General features: G+C 50.1%; 9 protein-coding genes and 3 non-coding genes across 12 annotated transcripts; 7 read left to right on the top strand and 5 right to left on the bottom strand.

Moving 5' to 3' along the window:
- Nucleotides 1-285: 285 nt before the first annotated feature.
- Nucleotides 286-2,657, bottom strand: BO94DRAFT_532960 (dicarboxylic amino acid permease agtA). The gene is made up of 5 exons (XM_025611235.1): nucleotides 2,166-2,657; nucleotides 2,051-2,108; nucleotides 1,992-1,998; nucleotides 1,783-1,943; nucleotides 286-1,723 (listed from the first exon to the last, which is right to left on the bottom strand). Exons 1-5 carry the CDS (start codon nucleotides 2,311-2,313, stop codon nucleotides 409-411), a joined length of 1,689 nt encoding a protein of 562 aa, XP_025469997.1. The 5' UTR covers nucleotides 2,314-2,657; the 3' UTR covers nucleotides 286-408.
- Nucleotides 2,163-2,855, bottom strand: BO94DRAFT_363830 (uncharacterized protein). The gene has a single exon (XM_025607184.1). It carries the CDS (start codon nucleotides 2,681-2,683, stop codon nucleotides 2,336-2,338), a length of 348 nt encoding a protein of 115 aa, XP_025469996.1. The 5' UTR covers nucleotides 2,684-2,855; the 3' UTR covers nucleotides 2,163-2,335.
- A 329-nt stretch (nucleotides 2,856-3,184) lies between these two features.
- On the bottom strand, nucleotides 3,185-7,836 carry BO94DRAFT_512270 (P-loop containing nucleoside triphosphate hydrolase protein). The gene is made up of 3 exons (XM_025609804.1): nucleotides 7,530-7,836; nucleotides 4,750-7,463; nucleotides 3,185-4,699 (listed from the first exon to the last, which is right to left on the bottom strand). Exons 1-3 carry the CDS (start codon nucleotides 7,734-7,736, stop codon nucleotides 3,403-3,405), a joined length of 4,218 nt encoding a protein of 1,405 aa, XP_025469995.1. The 5' UTR covers nucleotides 7,737-7,836; the 3' UTR covers nucleotides 3,185-3,402.
- Nucleotides 7,837-9,515: 1,679 nt separating this feature from the next.
- BO94DRAFT_512267 (cytochrome P450) lies at nucleotides 9,516-11,454 on the top strand. Its single transcript, XM_025609803.1, has 3 exons — nucleotides 9,516-9,765; nucleotides 9,821-10,973; nucleotides 11,030-11,454. The coding sequence occupies exons 1-3, from the start codon at nucleotides 9,655-9,657 to the stop codon at nucleotides 11,404-11,406; spliced, it is 1,641 nt and encodes a 546-aa protein (XP_025469994.1). The 5' UTR covers nucleotides 9,516-9,654; the 3' UTR covers nucleotides 11,407-11,454.
- Nucleotides 11,455-11,586: 132 nt separating this feature from the next.
- Nucleotides 11,587-12,519, top strand: BO94DRAFT_622377 (SDR family NAD(P)-dependent oxidoreductase; the record flags this gene model as incomplete). The annotated part of the gene is made up of 4 exons (XM_025617078.1): nucleotides 11,587-11,704; nucleotides 11,759-11,874; nucleotides 11,931-12,409; nucleotides 12,509-12,519. Exons 1-4 carry the CDS (start codon nucleotides 11,609-11,611, stop codon nucleotides 12,517-12,519), a joined length of 702 nt encoding a protein of 233 aa, XP_025469993.1. The 5' UTR covers nucleotides 11,587-11,608.
- Nucleotides 12,520-12,523: 4 nt separating this feature from the next.
- BO94DRAFT_363789 (uncharacterized protein) lies at nucleotides 12,524-13,268 on the top strand. Its single transcript, XM_025607183.1, has 2 exons — nucleotides 12,524-12,978; nucleotides 13,031-13,268. The coding sequence occupies exons 1-2, from the start codon at nucleotides 12,632-12,634 to the stop codon at nucleotides 13,155-13,157; spliced, it is 474 nt and encodes a 157-aa protein (XP_025469992.1). The 5' UTR covers nucleotides 12,524-12,631; the 3' UTR covers nucleotides 13,158-13,268.
- Nucleotides 13,269-14,452: 1,184 nt separating this feature from the next.
- Nucleotides 14,453-15,427, top strand: BO94DRAFT_616143 (uncharacterized protein; the record flags this gene model as incomplete). The annotated part of the gene is made up of 1 exon (XM_025616798.1): nucleotides 14,453-15,427. One exon carries the CDS (start codon nucleotides 14,453-14,455, stop codon nucleotides 15,314-15,316), a length of 864 nt encoding a protein of 287 aa, XP_025469991.1. The 3' UTR covers nucleotides 15,317-15,427.
- An 851-nt stretch (nucleotides 15,428-16,278) lies between these two features.
- Nucleotides 16,279-17,352, top strand: BO94DRAFT_564327 (NAD dependent epimerase/dehydratase; the record flags this gene model as incomplete). The annotated part of the gene is made up of 2 exons (XM_025614412.1): nucleotides 16,279-17,218; nucleotides 17,245-17,352. The coding sequence occupies exons 1-2, from the start codon at nucleotides 16,364-16,366 to the stop codon at nucleotides 17,350-17,352; spliced, it is 963 nt and encodes a 320-aa protein (XP_025469990.1). The 5' UTR covers nucleotides 16,279-16,363.
- An 84-nt stretch (nucleotides 17,353-17,436) lies between these two features.
- BO94DRAFT_622375 (succinate:quinone oxidoreductase subunit C) lies at nucleotides 17,437-18,349 on the bottom strand (the record flags this gene model as incomplete). The annotated part of the gene is made up of 3 exons (XM_025617077.1): nucleotides 18,086-18,349; nucleotides 17,971-18,025; nucleotides 17,437-17,908 (listed from the first exon to the last, which is right to left on the bottom strand). Exons 1-3 carry the CDS (start codon nucleotides 18,126-18,128, stop codon nucleotides 17,437-17,439), a joined length of 570 nt encoding a protein of 189 aa, XP_025469989.1. The 5' UTR covers nucleotides 18,129-18,349.
- An 879-nt stretch (nucleotides 18,350-19,228) lies between these two features.
- Nucleotides 19,229-19,313, top strand: BO94DRAFT_t107. The gene has a single exon. It is a non-coding gene; the product is annotated as a tRNA-Ala (tRNA).
- A 1,759-nt stretch (nucleotides 19,314-21,072) lies between these two features.
- BO94DRAFT_t108 lies at nucleotides 21,073-21,146 on the top strand. The gene has a single exon. It is a non-coding gene; the product is annotated as a tRNA-Val (tRNA).
- Nucleotides 21,147-21,869: 723 nt separating this feature from the next.
- BO94DRAFT_t106 lies at nucleotides 21,870-21,943 on the bottom strand. The gene has a single exon. It is a non-coding gene; the product is annotated as a tRNA-Val (tRNA).
- Nucleotides 21,944-22,050: the final 107 nt, after the last annotated feature.

The following is a 22,050-nucleotide window of genomic DNA, read 5'->3' as shown; positions in this document are numbered from 1 at the left end:
AGCACCTATATCGCGAGTAACGCACTTAGCGGGCTCCATTGGGTTCATTAAATATGGCTTGGCTTGACTTGACTTGACCTGACCGTCCTACTCCACTAACGTAGAACGTAGGTAATCCCAGTCCCAAAGAAATGGCAGACTACCCATCCACAGGCGAACGAATTAATACTAGGTCCTGGCCTGCAGGAGGTACAAGGCGTTGCGAAGTGACGTAGTAAGCACCATATAACACTTTTTGAAAAGCATCTAGCTTGCAAAGAGTAAGTTCAAAGAACCTCTATGAGGTAATAAAGAAGGCAGAATTTCTTATATATATATTTTCCGGTTGAATTATAGTACTTCTCAAAGCAGGACCTAACGTAAAGTTTCCCATAGCGCTAGCGCGCTTCGCAAACCAATCAAAGGGGTTTAAAACAGCCACGATACAAACTTCCGATAGAACCATCCTGCCCTCTCATGCTTCTCTTCCATCATGGCTCTGCGTCGAGCATACGCCTCTTCCTCTCGATCCACGACGTCCTTGCCTGTCCACAGATCTGCCTCATACGGATTCACGCCCTTGCATTTGGTCGCGAGCTTATATCCAAAAATCAGGATCAAATACAGTGGAATGCCCAGGTACGCGGTAATGAAGGTCTTATAGTCAAAGTTCCCCCATTTCTTGTTGTGCGTGAAGCAGTCATAGCTTTTTGTTAGACAGATGAGAATGCAGAAGGCGAGGGCGACATAGGAGCCCGGGGATCCCAGCGGAGCACGGTAAGCGAGATCGGAGAGTGGGACATTCTGGGCTTGTCTTGCACGGACAAAGTATATATGTGTCACTAGAAGCGAAATCCAGGTTAGGAGGCCGAAGATCGTGACTAGGTCCACAAAGTAGCGGAAGACCGTTTTGGAGTCGCTGGATACGTTCATATAGGCGATGCAGGCGATGGACGAACACAGGATCAGCGCATAGACGGGGACACCGCGGCTGTCGGTCTTTGAGAGGAAGGAAGGTGCTTTTCCTTCTTTGGAGAGGCCGTAAATCGTTCGGGTAGCGATATATAGGTCGGAGTTAGCGGCCGAGAAGACGAAAAGGAGGATGCAGGCGTTGAGGATGTGAGGTAGGACAGGGATTCCCGCAAGCTTAACAGCAACGACAAAAGGAGAGGCAGCGGCGGAGCTGGACTGATTGGTGGCAAAAATGAGCTCTTTGGAGTTGTATGGCACAAGGGTACCGACCAGGAGGACGGAGACAACGTAGAAGACGACAATGCGAAAGAAGGTGAGTTTTATGGCGCGGGGGATGGTCTTGCGGGGGTTCTCGGCCTCGCCAACGGTGACACCGACGAGTTCAGTGCCTAGATAGGCGAAGGTGGCGGAGACCATAGTCGCCCAGAAGGCGTAGAAGCGGCCGGCAGCGCCATCGTCGATGTAGGTATTAAATGCGCCAGGATCTTTCCAGTAGCGGAAGCCTTTGCGGTCGTGATCGGGACCACCACCAAGCATTAGGATAAACGACAGTAGAATGATCCCCAGGATGACAATGACCTTGAACGAGGACAGCCAGAATTCGAACTCGCCAAAGAAGCGCACACCGAAATAGTTGATGCTTACGATGAGGACGAGGAATACAGTGATCCAGACACCCGCGTTCACTCGGTCTGGATGGATCCAGTATGAGATGACGAGAGCGCCAGCAGTGAGTTGATTGGGCGTGACAATGATGTATTTGAACCAGTATCTGTGTGACTTGACATTAGCGGGGAAACTTGGTGGCATGGGGCTGAGGGAGGCCCGTACGTCCAACCAAGGGCAAAGCCGAGCGCCGGGTCACAGAACCGCACGGCATAGCCTGTAAAACCAGAGGACAGAGGCAACCAGGCAGCCATCTCCCCAAGACCGCACATGACGAGATAGACGATAAAACCAACGACGGAGTAGGATATAAGGATGGAGGCAGGCTGTGCGTGTTAGATCGGGGTCTCTAGGAAGGTTGTCAGGATACCTACACCAGCCCTGGAAAATCAATCAGCGTGATACAAACTTGTGGACTAGCTGCTCAACTTACTTTGCGAGAGCGGATCCTGTTCCGATGATGAGGCCCGTACCAATGGCACCCCCAATGGCTAGGCATTGGTTAGCTTGTCGTTTGTGGGAGTGTCAGTGAACACCAGAAGTCATACCGATCATGGTAATGTGCCGGGCTTTGAGGGCACGATGAAGCTCATTGTCACCCGGTATAGGCTCAACATTCTCCTCGGCCGTGAATAAGTCCGTGGCGTATTGTTTCTCGACAGGCGTGTCGGGGGAGCCATCTCCTTTGTGGCCCATCTCTTATTCTGAGGCACGGCCACTACAACAATTGGGGGGGGGGTGAGAGAGAGAGAGAGAGAGGGAGAAGAGATAGAGACAGAGGGAGGCAAGAGAAGGTTATGGTGGATAGAGGTCTGTTTCTTGAGGATAGTGGTGAAAGTGAGTGAGAGGAAGAAGGAGCAGAAGAGAGGCAGAAGTAGAAGAAGAAGTAGTAAAAGAAAGGAAAGCAAACCGACTCGGTATCCGTACAGTACCACCAAGACCAACTTGAGCCGCCGTACTGTACGCCAGTCGCCGGGGTCACCGGGATCAAGGTAACATCAGATGGTCGAGGACTGACCGGGCATCGCGATCTGATGCGGCCATGACGCTGTAACAAGCCTGCCATTGGTCGGGTCCGCCAAGCGCATTTGAGGCGGCAGCCTTGGCAGGCCACCACCGAAGCCTCTCGGTTGCTAGGATCTATCTAGATACGCCTCTTCTGGCATGGAACCATGGAAGGCGGCCCCCTCGAAGAGGGAAACATGGTAAGTTGGGCCGGGAATGACCGAGATTGATCGAGGGGTCAACTGGAGTCAACAAACCCCGCGGGGCACCCACATGGCTTGGCAGGCTTGGCGCGACACTCCCGGGAGTATCTGTTACCTAACCCACTTCCGCGCCAAGACGCCTATCGGGCGGGGTCTACGATAAGGATGTCCCCGTTGATATCCTCTGTCCTCCACTGCCAATCATGCCCGTTGTTTTCCTATCAGCTCGGAGCCAAGCCTTCCCGAAGTTGTCCGGTCTCGGGGATTCAGAAGTCTCCGAGACTTGCGCAGCGTGTCAAAATCACCGGCCTCGAGGACGGGGCATTTACTGGCTCCCTTCTCAAGCAGACATATCATTTGATAACACGGAAGGCTTAGGGCCTGCAGATGCTGATCGATTATTGATCATCCAGGGTAGTCACTGTTACCCTTAGGGTGAACATTTGCAGACCAGTAGTCGTGAAGCTTGCTCCTACAACACTAAGTTCTAGTGTGTAGAATTTCTAACAACCCATAACCTAGTCGGATCCCAATCGACCCTGTATCATCTCCGACACCCATATTAGACGCACGTCCCTCATCCAATTGTATCCATCAGAAACATCCTGTCCTCACTGCTCTGAACAAGATCATAGAACAGCCCCTCATTCTTCAGTAGCGCCGCTGGCGTCCCCATCTCCACAATCTCCCCCTCACTCATGACTAGTATCTTATCAAATGAGGATATTGTCCTCAGTCGATGCGCAACAACAATCAATGTCCCACTAAACTGGTTTCGAATTGTCTCCTGAATCCATAAATCCGTCTTGTGATCCACGGCTGACGTCGCCTCGTCGAGAATGATGATCTTCGGGTCCTTGATTAGGATCCGTGCAAGGCAGAGAAGCTGCCGCTGGCCCTGGGACATGTTTGCCCCTCCGGCGCTAATAGGTGTGTCAAGGGTAAATAGGCCGGTGCTTTCGTCCTCCGGGCTTTCTGCAAGCAATTTGACGCGTTTTAGGGAGTCTTTGAGTGTGGCTTCTGGGATTTGGTGGAAGTAGTCAAGGTTGGATCGCACAGTTCCGGAGAATAAGACAGGGTCTTGTGGGATGAATGCAATTCTGGACCTGAGGATCTGAAGCTTGATGGTTGCGATGTCGATGCCATCGACGATGATTGAGCCGGCTTGGGGTTCAATTAGGCGCAGAAGGGCCAGTGTTAGTGATGATTTTCCGGCTCCAGTGCGGCCTACAATGCCGACTCTTGTGGTGCCCTCAACACTGAATGATACTTTCTTGAGGACAAGGGGGAGATCAGTTGAATAGGAAACGCTAAGGGACTTGACCTCAACCGTTCCCTTTGATGGCCAGCTGTCTGGGACTTCTTGACCGCCTTGACGTTCGGTCTCCATCTCAGAGTATGCTATAACATTTCCCGCTGCGTTCATGAAGGTTTCCAGCATTCCAAAATTGTTGATGGCCTGGAACACGGCCTGCGAAAAGCCCATGGAGAAGCTCAGGGAGAATCCAATCAAAGAGGCGTCAATCACAGAGCGCGACGACATTAGAATAATGCCCGTGCCGGTGCTGAAGAGGACACCTACAAGAGACATCTGGAGGCCCAGCCAGCGATTGAAAATAAAGAAATGTCTCCGGGCGGTGGACAAATTATCGAGCCGTTGATGCATTTGTTCAGCTAGCTGATCTGTTGCACCGAAGGCCCGGATCGTCATGACTCCTGCTGCAGATGATGTGAAATGTTCGAGAATATCGGCGGTTGGCTCTGCATCAGCTCGCTTGACTGTCGTTCGAGCTTTGATGTAGCGCTTGCTGACTACTGCACACCAGTATAAGAGAGCAACAGTCAAGAAGCTCGTGTACATGGATGTATATAGCCTGGGATTTATCAGCAGGCTACCTTGACTCATTGCTAAGCTAGATCTTACCCGATGCATGCTATAACCGTCATCTGAACGAAATTGTCGGCAAAATCAGACATGGTACCGAGAACCTGATCATCAACATGCTTTGCGTCCACGGTGAACCGTCTCAGTATCTCCCCAATGGGTGTGTTATCAAGCCACAGGAGAGGCATTCGAAGGACTCTAGACGTAACCTCGCGAGATAGAGACTTAGACGCGCGTAATGACCCTGCATATGTATGCAAATTGAAAAGAAATTGCAAGAATACAGCTAGCAAAGAAATGAGCAGATACAGGTATAGATACTGCTGCAATCCGCCTTCCACATGGGCAATATGTGGCGAGGCATTCTCTGGTTGAATGACGGTCTTTTGGCGTACCGAATTTATACGCCCCAAGGTCCATGTTGTCAACGAACTTAAAAGCTGCTTGATGACGAGGCCCAAAACATATAATGTAGTAAATCCAAGGCCGCCTGCGACTGTGAAGTAGCTCTTATACACCTTCAGGTCTGTCCGCGCGTCAAGGGCCTTGGTTGTGGTCTTCGTGCGGGAAGTTTCTTTCGGTCTTTCTTGCACTGGTGGGCCGGCTTCGGTGGGCGCCTCAGGTTCGACAACATCCCAATTTTCTTCAATTGAGTCGGTATTGCCTGCATACCTTATAGTATTGTCCTGTATATGGACAATGTACTTGGACTTTGATAGACACAAGGACACCCGATGTGTTGCAAGAATCCGCGTCCGGCCTTGGCTCAATTCGCCGGTGAGTGCATTGAAAATTTCCCTGGAGACATGAGAATCGAGAGCTGAAAATATATCGTCGAGAATTAGAGTTTTCGCACTAGAGTAAATTGCCCTTGCGAATGAAAGTCTCGCGCGTTGGCCTCCACTGAGCTTGACGCCTCGTAGACCGATTTGGGTCTCATCGCCCTTGGCCAAGGCAGCAAGGTCAGGATAAAGTGCACAGGCTCTCAGAACTTTCTCGTATCTTTCGGTGTCCATAGGGCTTCCGAATAAGATGTTCTCTTTGATTGTAGCATTCTGGAGCCACGGCGTTTGGGATACAAATGCGACCGGTTGCTCATCAGCCATCGATGGTGCCTTGATACGGCCACCTGATAAATCAATCTCTCCGAGTATGGAAGCGAGCAACAAGCTCTTCCCTGATCCTGTTTTACCGTGAATAATGCTAAGCTCTCCAACAGGGAACTCGAGATTAATATTGTAGAGGGAAAATCGATGCTGCAAGACAGTTTCCTTCTCCTGCTTGATCTCTCCGTCTAGCTCATCCGACGGCCAGGAAACGGACGCATTCTGGAATGAAACATGACCTGATGGACTGGGCTCAAGGACCCTTTGCTGCTCCGGCCGTCTCAAATAGTCCTCCATGCGGCGCCCATTTGCCCTGGCACCGAAGTAATCGTGGAATACAACAGGAAGGAATCCTAATGTTCCTTGGAGGTAAGGCAGGAGCTCAATCATCGGAAAGATAACAGATGGAGATATTGACCTCTTGGTGTATGCGTAGGTGCAAATTGAAGACGCTGCGACAATGAATGGAGAGGCAACGCTCCATACAGATCTTACGTTTCTGGCAAAGAAACTCCTGCGTAATTGCTTTATCTCTTCTTGTCGAAAAGTCTCTAGGCGTTCTTCCCATTGAGCTTCCAAGGCGGAGAACTTGATTTGTCGGAGTGCATGCATAGCTTCGTTGATCGCTTTGGTCTTTTTGTCTCTTGCTGCTGCAAGGTTCTTCTGCGCCACGCGTTCCTTCTTAATGACAAATGTATGTACCGGTACGCTTATTGCAGTGACCACCATTGCAGCTAGGGTGCTCTGCCATCCAAGTAACCTCAAGAGAAACAACGCAGCAAAAAGAAATTTGGAGAGCAGTGCGGGGATATAGTGGTTAACAGCAGTGAATTTACAGAAGTTTGCAGTGTCTGATGAGATGAGATTGATGGCCTCGGGCTTTTCTGAAGCCGCTTTTGAGGTTTTTGGATCTTTCGAGTCTTTCACCCTTAGGGCTTTGACGAACATCGCCATAATTAGCTGTGCTCTAACAGGGATAGCCATCTCTGACCACTGTATCCAGAGGAGGTGATAGTGAATTAACGTTTGGCACAAGGAAGATATGCCAATTCCAATCAGCCACATCCAAGCGTCGTATGTTGAACCGCGATTATCTTCGAGGCTTTTCAGCAACTGCATGACACAATAAGGCGACCCAAAGGTAACAAATGATCGTACAAACATCAGAGTCCATTGTTTGACGAATCCGGCGAACCGGTCGGTTGCAATTCGATTCCACAGAGAGGTCCGAGAAGGCATAATAAGAAGAAGTGGCTGGCTCTTCGACCTGGAACGATAATCCAAAGCAGGAAGTTGGTCAAGGCCAACATGATTGCCAGCGAGGCTTAGAGCATTCGCACACCAGTGCATAGAATACTTATGGAACGCCGAAGAGCTGTTTTCTAGGTCCACGGGCTTGCCATCCGGTGTGAAAAGATCTGGTCGACGAGGATATAGAAGTTGGACGATTGCCAAGCTAACCGCTGCGTAGACCTGCAAAGGCACCTGTGACAGAGCAAAGAAGGGTCTGTCATCAGTTGGCGCTCTTGGGAAGCAAAGTAAAGAGAGGGTGAGGATAGCTAAAAGCGACCCTCTGAGCCCAGCGCTATAGACGCTTGGGGGACTTTCGGTCCAGTGAATAGACAGACTATGCAGTGGAAGAAGAAGCTATCTTGCTGTTAGGCTTCACAATATTTCATCAAAAGTTTATGCATGTTCTATAGATATACTTGCCCACAAATACTTGCTCCATCCGAGTGGGCTCAGCTGATTCGACGACAGTGAGAACTGTAGATTTCCTGGAGAATATTCACCGTTTGCAACTGCTGCTGCCAGCCCCAACCACGATAGGACAGAGGTCGCTGATACAAGCAGTCGTATCCGGATGTTGTAGGCTGCCTGGCTTTGCCTTGAGGCAGAGCCATCCTCATCAGAATACATGTCGGTCGCCTCACAGTACGGTTGGAGGCAATGGCTGTGGCTTTATCAAGATGTCCCATGTAGTTGAGCTATTGAAGAAATCGAATCACTGCGAGGTGAGGGGAACGGGCAAGTTCACGAATGATCGTGGGCTTATCAGTGGGAACTCTCGGGGTGGATGGTGTCATCAGCCTCTTACCCAGTCGGGCTAACCCATAAGCACCAGCGATCCTCCGAACCACCAATTAAAACGCATTGTGAGCCACCAGCCATCTCAGAGAACAATGCGACAGTATAGTTTCGTCGTTGACGGAGCTCTTTGTGCGTGCGTCGAGGGTTTATGATGCTTGGTCGATAAACTTCACCTAGAGCAACCTTGTAGGCCTTATTAGCCCAACATTGTTCTTGTGCTTTCAGATGCAAGCGCCCAAATTTGATGTCGAGTTTCCGTACTACCATAAGGAGTGAGGCATTGATGTTAAAGAGGCACATAAACTGACCGGTAGACCGAATGGCTGCCGATCACGGTGGGAGTAAACAAGGGGTCCGCTTCAACAAGCCAGCGGTCAAGTATAGCGCCCAGATTCGGAGATGTGATCATCGCCCCATTATCGAAACCTTTGTTAACGCTTTGCTATTCGGGTCATGGGAGTCCGTTTGAAAGGATTCACCCACACTAATTGCAGGCGGAAACGGAATATGATTGACAATATGAAATCGTGACTGCCATCAAGTTTTGCAGCAAGCATTGAAGCCTCCATATCTGGCTCACGCATCTATCCTGCTGTCTAAGGTAAGCGTTCTCTCTAGCATAGCCCGTAGGGATATGCAATCACTGACCCACAATGCTATTTTTCAATAAACTGACGTAGGAACAGGTGGCTTGGCAGAGTAATCCCCACACTTGCATGCTCTCGGATGATACTCACTCCATGTCAATGATAAGGCGGCCTATAGCCGTTGAATCTGTGGGCGGACATCGTCGTGCTCGCTTAGAGCCTGCACCATCTGTGGACAGTTGGGGGTGGTAACGAATATCGAATGCGGTGTCTAAGCCGAGAAATTGAGGACAGAGAAGTACGAAGAATTCTGCTTGTTGAGTACCAGCATAGGAAGCATCGGCGGCATGGAAGTAGAAAGGTGCAGGGAGTTTGCCATGTTTGCCTGGGCGGTTTTTTTGCCAACTTTCCCCTTTCTCACTTCCTCGACCATTCTCGAGTGTGATTGGCGTTCTGTATTGGAGGCCCGTAGTGAGATCGCCCGCCAGAAAGGCGCCTCGCTTGGAATCCACCCAAATGGCGCTCGGATTTCTCGAGCAGCTTAGAAAGTCGTGGTACATTTTGCGGACGACTCGGCTTTTCAAAGAGGCATTGTCATGGGAGCTGATGGCATTAGAGGTACGGTGAGGCAGCAGATGTGGGATTATCCGAAACAGAGGTCTCGTAGGAGAGTGCGAACACAATGACGACGTCTGAATACTGCTGTATTCCCGGGCACTGTCCATCGCACATTTAGCGAGCGCTTTTATTCTACGACTGTTTCCAGCAAGAAAAGTCGGATTTACTTGTTCTTCTTCCACAAGATCGATCAAAAATACACTGCTTCGCAAATCCTCGATTCAGCCAAGCTGTCATGGATAAACACGTCGGTCCCTATCTGCATAAACCGTGATTATCGATGGCAGCGCCTTGCATCTGGGTGTGACCTGGCCATTGGTCTGACTGGGCGGGGGGGCTGATATCGGCCCGCGCGCCTTTTGACGTATCTCTCGATCTTCCCCGTCGGATCGTCCGACAGCCGAGACGGTCCATCGGGCACGCAGTGTCGTCTTTCCTGTCAAGGAACTGGTAAATATAAAGAGCCACTGGACGGCCGACAGACTCCCATCAGTTATACATCGCGTCGATCGCAGAGGCTCGAGATCTGTCATCTGGGAAGAATGCTCGACAAAGTAGAGGATAACAGAGGCGCGACAGCGCTGCTGTATGCGATCCCCAGCAGTTACGTCGTCGTAGGTCTGGTCGCTATAGGTATTTACTTCATCTACCAGGTATGGCCGTGATTGTTCTGAAGTCGCCGCTCTGCTGACTTTTACCCCATCACAGGCAACGATGGTGACAGACATCCCGCACATCAAGGGGCTTCCCGAGATTCCAGGCGCCATTCCAATGTTCGGTCATCTTCGAAAACTAGGCGACGACCATGCAAGCGTGTGTGAGCGCTGGTGGCGACAGTACGGTCATTCGGTCTTCCAGATCAAGCTGGGTAATACGCGGGCGGTGGTCTTCAACTCCTTTGAAGACTGCCGCGCCGTGCTACTAGGCCATCAGAATGCTATCATTGATCGGCCGAAGCTGTATACGTTTCATGGAGTCATCAGCAGTACCCAGGGATTTACCATAGGCTCATCACCCTGGGACGACTCCTGCAAGAGAAAGCGCAAGGCAGCTGGGACAGCATTGGGCAGACCGGCCTTGCGGAATTACCATCCCATGTTCGATTTGGAAAGCTATTGCACTGTCCGAGATCTCTTTCGCGATAGCAAGAATGGCCAGGTCGAACTCAATGTCCGCCCGTATATCCAGCGATACGCTCTCAACACGACCTTGACCCTGTGCTATGGCATTCGCATGAATGAAGTCTACGATGACCTTCTTCGGGAGATTCTTCATGTGGGATCTGCGATTTCCTTACTCCGAAGCGCGTCGGAAAATTTGCAAGACTATATTCCCATCTTGCGCTATACGCCAAATAATGAGAAGAACGCCCGGTCCAAGGAACTCAGGGGGCGTCGGGACGCCTACCTCAATCTGCTCTTGGACAAGGTCCGAGACATGATCAAGAAAGGAACCGATAAGCCTTGCATCTCGGCCGCCATACTCAAGGATGAAGAAACCAAGCTGAGCGGGGTAGAGGTTTCCTCTATCTGTCTCTCCCTGGTCTCCGGTGGCTTTGAAACCATTCCCGGCACTCTAACCTCAGTGATTGGTTCGTTGTCCACTCCAGAAGGACAGATCTGGCAGGACAGAGCATACGAGGATATCAAAAGATACTATCCTGATGTGCAAGATGCCTGGCTGGGTTGTATCCACGAGGAAAAGGTGCCCTATGTCAACGCCATCGTGAAAGAGGCAGGCCGGTACTACACTGTCAGTTCCATGAGTCTGCCCCGAAAAACCGCGACAGAAGTGAACTGGAACGGCGTTATCATCCCTCCTAAGACAATGATGTTAATCAATGCACAAGCAGGCAACCACGGTAGGCGTCGTCGAACCGCTACGGTCGCCTGGAACAATCTACTAACTCCTTGATAGATGTCGACCACTTCGGGCCCAACGGAGGCAAGTTTGATCCTGAGCGGTGGCTTAAATCGGCCGATCCTCCGAGCGAACGAGAGATTCAAGGCCTCCCACATCTCAGCTTTGGGGCCGGATCTCGTGCTTGCTCGGGACAGGTCATCGCAATCAGACTGCTGTATTCAGCGCTGATACGTATTCTCTCGTCGTACAAGATTGTGGCTAGTGAGAATCAGCCGCCTGATACGGACTATGTCGAGTACAACCAGTTCAAGACGGCCCTTGTCGCGATTCCGAGAGATTTCAAGGTCCGGTTGATTCCGCGAGATGATGCGATGACCAGAGAGTGCTTGGCTGCTGCCGAACTGAGAACCAAGGAGCACTATAAAGAGTGAAGACTAGATGAACTTGGCAGTTGAGTAGTTGAGATAGCGTGAACTCAGCGACTTTTCTCTCCCCTTTCTCGTTATCTTGTAGGTAATGCCGTCCCAGGGTGTCGGGCAATCCGACCGGACGAGACATAAAGCGGGGAAGTCCCATTCCTCCACGTCCTTCCTCCGCACCCCTCCCCGTGTCCAGGACCATTTTTTGCCCACAATGAACTCCCTATTAGCACAAGATATGATGAGCGTCAAGGGCCGTGTCGCCCTCGTTACCGGGGGAAGCAGCGGGATAGGACGAATGATCGCCCAGGTATCTCGAAAACGAGCCCCATGTGACACACTACATACTAACTTACAGCACAAGGGACTCGTCACCAACGGAGCCAAAGTCTACATTGTCGCTCTATCCAGCGACGCCATTGACCAAACGGTATCAGAACTCAACCAAGTAGGATCCGAATCAGGCGGAAGTGCAGAAGGGTACGCATCGCCTCCCCTGTCGCTAGAATTTATCAGACACTCAGTCCACAATCAAGCTACGCCTGCGACCTCTCTTCCAAAGGCTCCATCGCCCAGCTTGCCCAAGAAATCTCCGCGAAAGAGCCCAAGCTCGATATGCTCATATCCAACGCGGGAATTCGACGCGACCCACCTATCGCATGCAACGTGCTCACCGCGACGCTAACGGAGCTACAAGAGTCGATGTGGTCGAGCAGAGAGACAGATTGGACGGATACTTTCCGAATCAACTCGACGGCCCATTACTTCCTAAGCGTTGCGTTTCTTCCTCTGCTGGCTGCTGCGGCCGATCAGCCGCTGAGTGGTGGTCATCGGGGTCGGGATGATGGGAGAGGCGTGGTGGTTATTACGAGCTCCTGTGCGAGTATGCACAATGCAACAAATGTGGATTTGACAAGTTATACGACGAGCAAAGCGGCGACGGATCATCTGGTGAAGCTGTTGACGGCAAAGTTTCAGCGTTTCTATGTGCGCGTGGTGGGCATAAATCCGGGTTGTGAGTATTCTCTGTGTGCTTCTTGCAGTTTGTTATGTGTTGGAGTGGCTACTAAGGCGATTCAACCGTGTAGAATGAGATGGATGATGATCTAGCTAGGGGCCTCGTAGGCCATCTATATGGACTAACTAGCGGTGTAGGGAGGAGGGTCACGTGACCCTACGTTGCCTACCGGCGTGGGAGCCCATCGGGGATCCCAACAAGATATATCGTTCTTACTGAATGAATAGTGTCCGATTTACTTGGTGTGAGAGAAAGCTATATAAGGCCTATGCCTCTTCTCAATTAATAGCGAACAGCCACTTCTGGAGAAGAAGAAATACTGTACCGGATTATAGCCTAGGATACATTATTCTCGACATGTCGACGGTTTCCGTCAAACCACCATTGACTCCTCCCCCCTCTATCCCTCCTCAGCTTACCATTCAACATCCATGCAGCTCATTGAGAGAATGCACGACTTTCCACCTACTTCCCGAATCTTGGAAAAGACTAGAGAGGATTGACCTAACGAAGAGCGCATTACAGAAATTGTGCAAAAGAATTCTTCGTCGACGGTCCAGTTCCAGGTATCATCATCCCCATATCTCAACTTCAACAATACGATTCTGATGAGATTAGACATCGCTGGCCGTTTCAACACGCTCCAGACTTCCTTCGTAGCTGTACACCAAGCTCTATAAAACATATTAAGAAATTTTTCCGACAGGGAGGACCCGATCTATCCGATATTCGAAATGTATGCTAATTGATCAAGTCCATCTACAGATCGAGAATAACTTAATTATAGCATCTTCCACCTAAAGGTTTTAATGCCTACTCTCATACCCCAGTCAAGTCTGGGTTTAAGAGAGAGTCGAGCGAGGTGAAGGGATGTGCTGATTAGCCAGTGACGGGATATAGCTGTGATTTTTCTTGCAGATCCTGTTTGATGGCGCCGTTTATAGAAGGGGCTTATCTTCCTGGTAGTTAATTAGCACTACCAGGGAAAACTTCGATAAATTTCCTGAATCGGTTAGGATAGCGAAAAGCCAAAGGTCGTCTCCGAAACTGTGATATAGACGGTCGAATGTAACTATTTTCAGCATTCATGATCCTAATGGCGAACAATTCAATAATCTCCCCCCTACGGCATATCTCAACCTATGGCAGATATTTTTGGGGCACTCTTGCGTCTGAGCTATAGTCGGGCGTTCGTCGAAGCCCAGTAAGCTCATTGTCCACTTTAACTCACTTACCTAGCAGCACCTTGATTCCTTGATGTTGTTCCCCCGGCGTGGTCGGAGGCAAGGACTGGCCAGCACCCAGCTGTGGTTTTTCGTCTAGTTAGCAAATTGTGTGATTGCTTAGAGAAGATACAGATATGCGTGGTTGGTGTATGAAGAGTTGGATGAGATATAATGTCCGCACGGAGGTGTCGTGTTCAATCAACTTAATCCAATTAACTATCGCCCTAACATAATTGATCTGTAAGTGGGCTCAATGCATTTCCCTGTTCATCTGTATCATTGTATTCAAGCATGAGAATGATTGGCTCGGCTAAATCTATCAACTTTGATGAAGTGTTTGAGTCATTCAAGGGGAATATCTTTCTATTCGTCATCATCCCCGCTCTAGAAGAGGAACAATCCGATGGTCTTCGAGGAGCCAATCCAAGGGCGAGGCTAGAATGTCTCAAGTAACACAAGGTGGGGCTTTATTCGGAAGATTGAAAGTCAAACGATCGAAGTCAACGGCGTCGAAAGGATCTGTTCTCTGAATACAAGTTGTTCCAGTTGATTCTTTGGGTATGACCAAACCGCCCAAGGAAAACACCGTCAAACCACTACCATTCCCCGAACGATTGCCCGCCTCAACCCTGTATATAATCCCTCGCAACGCCAATGTTTCAGCCCTTGGAAATTGCACACCAGTCCGAGGATTAAACTACAGGTATTTACCCATCATTCACCCTCAACATCCCATGCTAAGCAAGCACACTTTCTAGCCCTTGAGAGTACCGCCTAGCAGAGATCAATTGATAACACTTGACACGGACTGACAATGTCTCTATCCAATGATGAAAGTTCTATACCCGACATCGAAATCTATAGCAATGAGTTTGCGCAGCAGCTAACAGACAGGGGCATTTATCCAAACGAATGGTCGGATCCTGATGGGCTGGTACCAGCACCACCTCGAAACTGGGATGCCCTCAATCGAATGCTCTCTCGCCGACGAGCGTCTCTAACCGAGTCAAGCTTCTCCGAGGCTGACTTCACGAGCTTTAGGCATATCGCAGTCAACGCTTGGTGCAAGGCAGATATCCACGTAGATATTCTCCCCATCATATGGGGCAAGAGGGACAGAGAACCTCCTTTTTTTCTTGGCCGCGGGGGAACATTCAAAAATATTGCTCCTTTTAGCTCGGATTGGCCTCTGCCTGTTGTTAGGCTGGATTACTACAATGGTGCACGTCAGGATGACATCGAGCTGAAGGTTCGTGAGAAACTCCACGACAAAATTATCCCTTGGCTAGGCGACAAGGATCAGGTGCCACTAGCCCCAAACTTCTTTGTCGAGTTGGGCGATCCTTCTGAGCCCACCACTGTGTGCTTTCGAAAGGCTTGCTATGCTGGCGCTGTCGGGTGCCGGGCGATGCAGGCTCTTCAGTCATACCGGCGAGACCGGACCTTCTATGACCACGAAGCATATACTATTACAGGGACTTATGCTAGTGGCATGCTTACCTTGTATGCCCATCATGCTATTCCTCATGTTCCTGGTGTCAGCAGCTGCCGTCAATCCGACTATATTATGACACAGCTGGGGGCCTGGTCAATGATCCACGATGCGGCCACATTTCGACAAGGTGCGACGGCTTTTGAAATGCTCTTGAGTGGGCAAGAGAGAGGCTGCAGCAATTGAATACTGGGGCGAATACAAGAGAGCATTTGTACGAGTATCGTACCTGACGGTGTTGCTGTCAATGCCTGGATACCTTCTGGTAATTGTGGCGAGAGACGGTTGGTGGAGACTTGATGAGAAAATGTAGTCAGCAATGAGGTTTAGAATTAGATGGAATTGTCCAAAGTACCTCTTTATTACACATCAGTAGACTTTGCAAAACCTGTAGACATCGACATGCCCAATGCGGAATAGCGTTGCAGCGGTTACTCTCACTTTGCCTACCTTGCGTTCGCCATCAATCTCCCACGGTGCTGCATTTTACCTTGTTAGTCGGCGAGACTTTATTGCCTCGCCTCACCAGCTTCACACCCGCCTATGGCTAATGCAGGCTTACACATCCTGGAGCCGACGCTGGCGGCTGCAAGCATCTGCAAGCATCTGCATTGCTATTGAACACGCACTGAGTGAGACGCAGGGTGAACTCTCAGCTCCGGATTGCATAACACCATCATAGGCAGGTAAGAGTCGGTTAGTGCCCAGGTAATTGATCAAGCTGGCCTTTTCTGTTGTTGTATCCCTCCGTTACAGTTCAGAATAGACTATCATCGAGGCTGTCAGGTTTGCGATATGGTGCTAATAGTTACATGGGATAGTAGAGTGATAGATTACGGTGTAGACCAGTAGACCGGTCATAGCTTGCTCATACCATTGAATACCAATTCATCATCACTTCATACTCTCCCCCTTATATTCTCCTGGCTAAATCCAAGCGGGATATTCACAATACAATCAACAACCGTATTCCCTTCCTCCCAGAGAAAAAACCCGAAGGCAACATCCCCGATGGAAGTCACCCAATCCCGAACCCCGCCGGGATATTTTTCCCCGGCGGACTTAACCCACATTCTAACTCCGAACCCTAATTCCATCCAGTCCCCCATTACCATCACCACAAACCTATATAAACGACCCATCCCTCCCTCAATCCCAACTCATCCCATCAACCAAACCCATCCCACCAACCCCCTTCCAATCCAACGCAAACCCCAGATCTTTCCCACCAAAATGACCCCCCAAACCCAACCACCCAAACAAACAAAAACCCTCTTCCTAACCGGCGGCAGCGGCTTCATCGGCACCGCGCTCATCCCCCTCGCCATCACCGACCACAACTACACCGTGCGAGCCCTCTCCCGCACACCCTCCAGCGACACCAAGCTCACCTCCCTGGGCGCAATCCCCATCCGCGGCGACCTAACCAGCCACGCCCTCCTCCGCGAGGAAACCCGCACCGCAGACGCCATAATCCACCTGGCGACGGCTTATCAATTCGGGGTGCACGCGTCCTACGACGAAGTCAAGGACATTGATATGGCAGCCGTGGACGCCATCTTCCAAGGTCTACATGACTCCACACCAGCGGAGAAACCCTTCGTCATCACCAGCGGAACATTAATCGTTGTTCCTGACCCGACGGGGAACGAAACGGATGAGACGTCGCCGTTGGATCCGAACCCGATTAATTCGCGTGGTGAATTGGAGAGATATGTGCTTGAGAAGGGGGCTGAAGAACAGGGTGTGAGGGCGATAAGCATCCGGCTTGCACCGTACGTCTACGGGCACGGGGGGAGTGGAGTCCGACGATGGATGGAGATGGCTGCTGCGATGGGACGGGTGATGTGTGTGGGTGGGGGCGGGAATCGGATCACGACGGTGCATGTGGAGGATGCGGCGGAGTTGTATTTACTTGCTGCGGAGAGAGGGGGGAGGGGGGAGGTGTATAATGCGAGTGGGGAGACGGGGGTTACGGCCAGGGAGATGTTTGGGGCTGTGGCGGAGATTATGGATGTGGCGGTGGGGGATATAGGGGTGGAAGAGGCGGAGGGGAAGATGGGGATGGTGGTGGCGAGATTTTTGAGTGTGGAGAATAGGGCGTCGGGGGGAAGGCGAGGAGGGAGTTGGGGTGGGTGAGTAGGGGGAGGGGGATTTTGGAGGAGATTAAGATGGGGTCGTATAGGGAGGTGGTGGGGGAGGTGAAGAAGGGGAGGGCTTAGGTTTAGCTGGGTGATGGTGGACTGGTTTAGCTTATTTTATTAACCTTCAAATCAAAGCATAAACCATAAAATATAACTAAGTAATCAATAAAACACCACCACCCCCACCGCACTCACCAAACTCGCCCCCACCACCCCCCACGCAATCCTCACAAACTTCTCCCTATTCTCCAACGTCTTCGCCCCCGAGGTAGCCAAATACCTCACACCCGCAATAATATGAAACGTGAACGGCCACGCCACCACAAACTTCAACGCGAACTTGACCGCCACGGGAAGTGTCGCCGCGGCAGCAACCAAACTCGTCGATGAGAGATCCCAGCCCAGATACGGAGCCGCGAGGTAAGATGTCGCAAAGAGGTAGAGACTACCCGAGAAGAGAATTCCGGTGTTGCGCTGCATGGCGGACGAGACGGAGTGGACTTGCCATTTGTAGATCCCGAGGTGGGGGGCGACGGGACGGCGGAGACGTTGTTGGGCGAGGAGCGATTGGCCTTGTTGGGGGGTTTGGGGTTCAATTTGGTATTTAGGGGTTGGGTTTTGGGTGGTAGTCCATCTGGTAAGGTGGGTGAGTGAGTGGGTGTGATGTGGTAGTGGTGGTGGTGGGTTGGGTAGTACCTCAGTTGATGTGGTTGTTGGTGGTGCCTGGCGATGGCGGGGAGCAGGGCGGGTCCTGGTAAGGATTATGTTAGTTGATTTGATTTATAGAAAAGGGGGTAATGTGATGGTATACGCTTCTGGGGTATAGAAAGGATTGGACGAGTTAAGGACGCCATTTTGTTCGATGTCACCGGCTCACAGCAAGAATGGATTCGAAAGTAGGGGTGGTGTGAGAAATAAAAGGTGCGACAGGCGGCATAAAGGCTACCCGGCTGGCGGCTACTTGGACTAGTCCCGATCCCGGTATTTAGCTCGAGGGGTTACAAACAGGGCCTGAGCACTCTGTGTCTTTTCGATTCTAGCGAATAGATTTGCGCGCATTTTACAAACGTATAATAATTCCGGTAGGTTGAACTATCTTCAAGCCCTTCATATACATGATCTATGGACGTCGAATCCCACTCACCGTGAAACCCCTCACTATAAGACATGAACTCTATGACTAGCGTGGGGCTATGCATGATACCACCAGTAAGCAGTAAGCTATTACCAACCGCGGACATGGCTCTTTGTTGCCTGATCAATCGGATGGACGGATGTCGGTTCAGGGGTTGCCAAATGATGCGTCGGTCTCGTTCTTGGTCTATTTACGATCGGTCTGGAATAAGATCTGGATGCTCTTACAGATGTGACATCCTACTGCGGTGACCGTGTTACATTAAATGTGGATTGTGGACCCAGTCCGCCATCTGGCATCTCCACCCGTCAGATGGAGTCGATCGGGTTTCCCCGGAATCGTCTCGGTTACGGCAAACCATAACTGTCATTGGACAGAATGCATTCAGGGTTGCCACGGCTGGCTTACGTGTGTGCACCACAAATGGATCCTGGATCAATGGTCAGCTCAAAAACTTATCCACCGTGCAGTGACATCCAATAAGGTAACTTGTCAGGTGCTTCCATTACTTGCCCGATGGCCATTACCGGTTCATAATCACATCCGTCTCTTAAGCTTTGACGGAAACGGGCCGGACCGAACATGTGTCCACCACCAGACACATGCATTGTTAATCGCAGTGCAAATATCCATCCATGGTCACAAGATACTGCACTAGCTCCAGTTAAGAAGCTCCAGAGAATTCATCGCTAGTATTACGGATACAGGTACGCTTCAGCACTCCATCCAAAATATGAAACTGGTATGGATACGTAGCATGTCTACTGGAAGATAATTCTCGCTGACTGAACAAATAGCGGCTACTATTTCCATCGAGCAGGGGTTGTAGCTCAGTGGTAGAGCGCTCGCTTCGCATTCTCATGGGAAATGCGAGAGGTCAAGGGTTCGATCCCCTTCAACTCCATTTACTTTTACTTTTTGAGATGGGAGGTAGTGGAAAGTGGGAAAGACGAGCTGTTGGACATCGTCGATGGTGTGTATGTTGGCATGCTTGTGCTTCTGCTAGATTGGTTGTTTTGCTTTTTCATCTACATCGGTCTAACAGTATTACAGAGACCCCTATTAATCCTGGATCCAGGCATTTTGTTTCTATCATGGAGGTCTAAGGATCAGTCCACCAGAGAATCTATCGACACACCAGCAACCCTATAACTGCGAGGACTTATCACTTGGACAAACAACTCTCCAACCAAGCTAACAAAACTTTATACTGCTCCCCAGAGCAATCCCTAGCCCAGAGGAAATAAGAGCTTGACAGTGATACTCCCGATACGCAACACTCAAGGTGACTCCCGAATGTTCCGCCAATAACTGTAAGTTACCTTGTCAAATACAAGATCAGCATAATTTACCTCAATTTTTTTCCTGGCAACCTTCACACTCGAATCAAGCATCACCTCATCTCCTCCCACCCCGATGAAGATCTTCTCCACTAGCAGTCCCCGCTACCAGCGTTAGGTGCGCCTACAGGCTAGCTATAATTATCTAGTATAGTATCACCAAGATGCATCTCAGCCCATGAATTCAAAGCTCTCAGCGGAAGAGAATCCCGATCCGCGTTCTTCCGGTGACTCTCATAGTCGGTCCAGGGGTCGATCATCCAGGGGGAGAGCAGCAGAGCGCCCGTCAGATCCTCACTCAAAGGCAACACCGGAATGTTGGGATGCGGATGAGACAGATGAGAAAGAACAGACAGGGCGAGATGTCCCCCTGCGGAATCCCCCAGAATCACGATATCAGATGGCCGTTTCCCCAGCATCTCAATGGCATATCTGAGGGCCCCGGCAGCTTGCTCCAGTTGTCGAAGAGGTCGGGCAGCTGTGGCCAGGTCGGCCCGCCTTGTCGGTCAGTTTTGATATGCCGGGACTGGTTGCCAGGTGCTTCATCCCAGTGGCTGTGGAGTGTGAACAACAATCGAAAGATAAAACATATGGAAATTGAGAAATTTAGAATGGAAGTTGTGGGGACAAGGTAAGGAAATCAAACAAATAGAAAAAAGTACCAGACTACACTCCACTGGCATAATAATAGGATACAGCGCACCGGTTAGGGCTTTTTCTTCACCCGCTCAGGGAAACTCAGTATTCAGACCTTGAATTTCGAAGTAATTATATCGGCCATCCGTTTTCCAGGTCTTTACTTGAGACCTGTCAAGATAGCGGTACCATGTGATATTCCCAAGCAAAGTTCGCCAACTGAGTACTTGATGAAAGTGACCCTAACCAACAACATCCATGATCCATAGGCACCTGGCCGTGGTACAGAAAAATTTGTCTACTACTGATATCCTGTCGGGAGCGTTCTACTAGTAGGAAGCAAGAACACAGAGAAATATGAGTGTTGTATTGCTATCTAGAGGTTGCGCAGCGAGAGGCGCGTAGAAGAGGTGCCTGGTGTGGCGCTAGCTAACCACGTGACCAAGCCTACTAGTACTACTGCCTCAACATATCCCATCGCTGACCCGCTTCTCCGGGGAAATCCTAGTTCACGTACACTGTAGATGCAGGGCTACACCACCACAAGCAATCATGAAATGCACCTCCATAAGTCCACATGCCATCTTTCCTCGCAGTGATGCTTCAAGACTCACACACAACCACAACACAACGCCATTTTTAACATTCTCTGATAGTGCCAATTATACATGCATCTTTCAACAAGTTGGCCGGATGGTGTAGTTGGTTATCACGTATCGTTAACACCGATAAGGTCCTGGGATCGAGCCCCAGTCTGGTCATACTTTTTGTCAATGTTTGCTTGTTCTTCAAGCTAAAACCCCGAATTTTTTGGCTACTTTTGTAGTGGGTCGGGTCGGGTAGGGTTATTGCGGGAAAGTCCAACCCGCGGCGGGTTTTTTGGGTGGTTCAACCCCTACCCGCAGTACCCAGACCCAAAAGACATGGTTGAGTTGAACCCAGTGCGGGTTACCCAATAACCCGCGGGTTGGAGTTTAACCCAACCCATCCCATCCCATCCCATCCCAGCTCACAGGCATGAGGTACTAGTTTATTCTTTCCAGTGTATTGGATTTTTTGTTGGCATATAATGAGAGAAAATTGTGTATCCTGCAATTGTTGGAGTGCTATCTTTCCCCATGTACTATGTACGACATCGGAACATGTTACTCACAACTGTTCCCTATGCATAGCGTAACACAGACACGCTCGCTTTCAACACATAGACAACATGCAATATCACCTCTGCTCTGCTCAGCTCAGACAAGTGCAGGTCCATAGTTAGTTATTCTGAGCTAGCTGCATCCTCTCTAATGCGTATATGTCGTAGCACAAGTTCATGCCATAACAATTTGACTCTCACAATTTAAGTCATAAAAAAGTGGCATTGGGTGAACCGTTCAGCCCTGAAAAGGTCATTGGCACTACGTGTCTACCTATTAGGTACAGCTCCAGCTTGAGCAGTCAAGAAAAATACTGGAGATTCGATCAAAAGCAAAATGTAATGACCAGACTGGGGCTCGATCCCAGGACCTTATCGGTGTTAACGATACGTGATAACCAACTACACCATCCGGCCAACTTGTTGAAATGGTGGTTGTATTTTTGCTATATGAATGATGTGATAAAACTGGGTGATATATTGGAAGGATTGGTGTGGATGCTGTTTGGAGATGTTGACTGGGA

Source organism: Aspergillus sclerotioniger (genome assembly GCF_003184525.1).
Source record: "Aspergillus sclerotioniger CBS 115572 chromosome Unknown BO94scaffold_7, whole genome shotgun sequence".
NCBI lineage: Eukaryota > Fungi > Ascomycota > Eurotiomycetes > Eurotiales > Aspergillaceae > Aspergillus > Aspergillus sclerotioniger.
The sequence above is the reverse complement of the archived record's forward strand: the minus strand, read 5'-3'. Positions and strand labels throughout refer to the sequence as shown.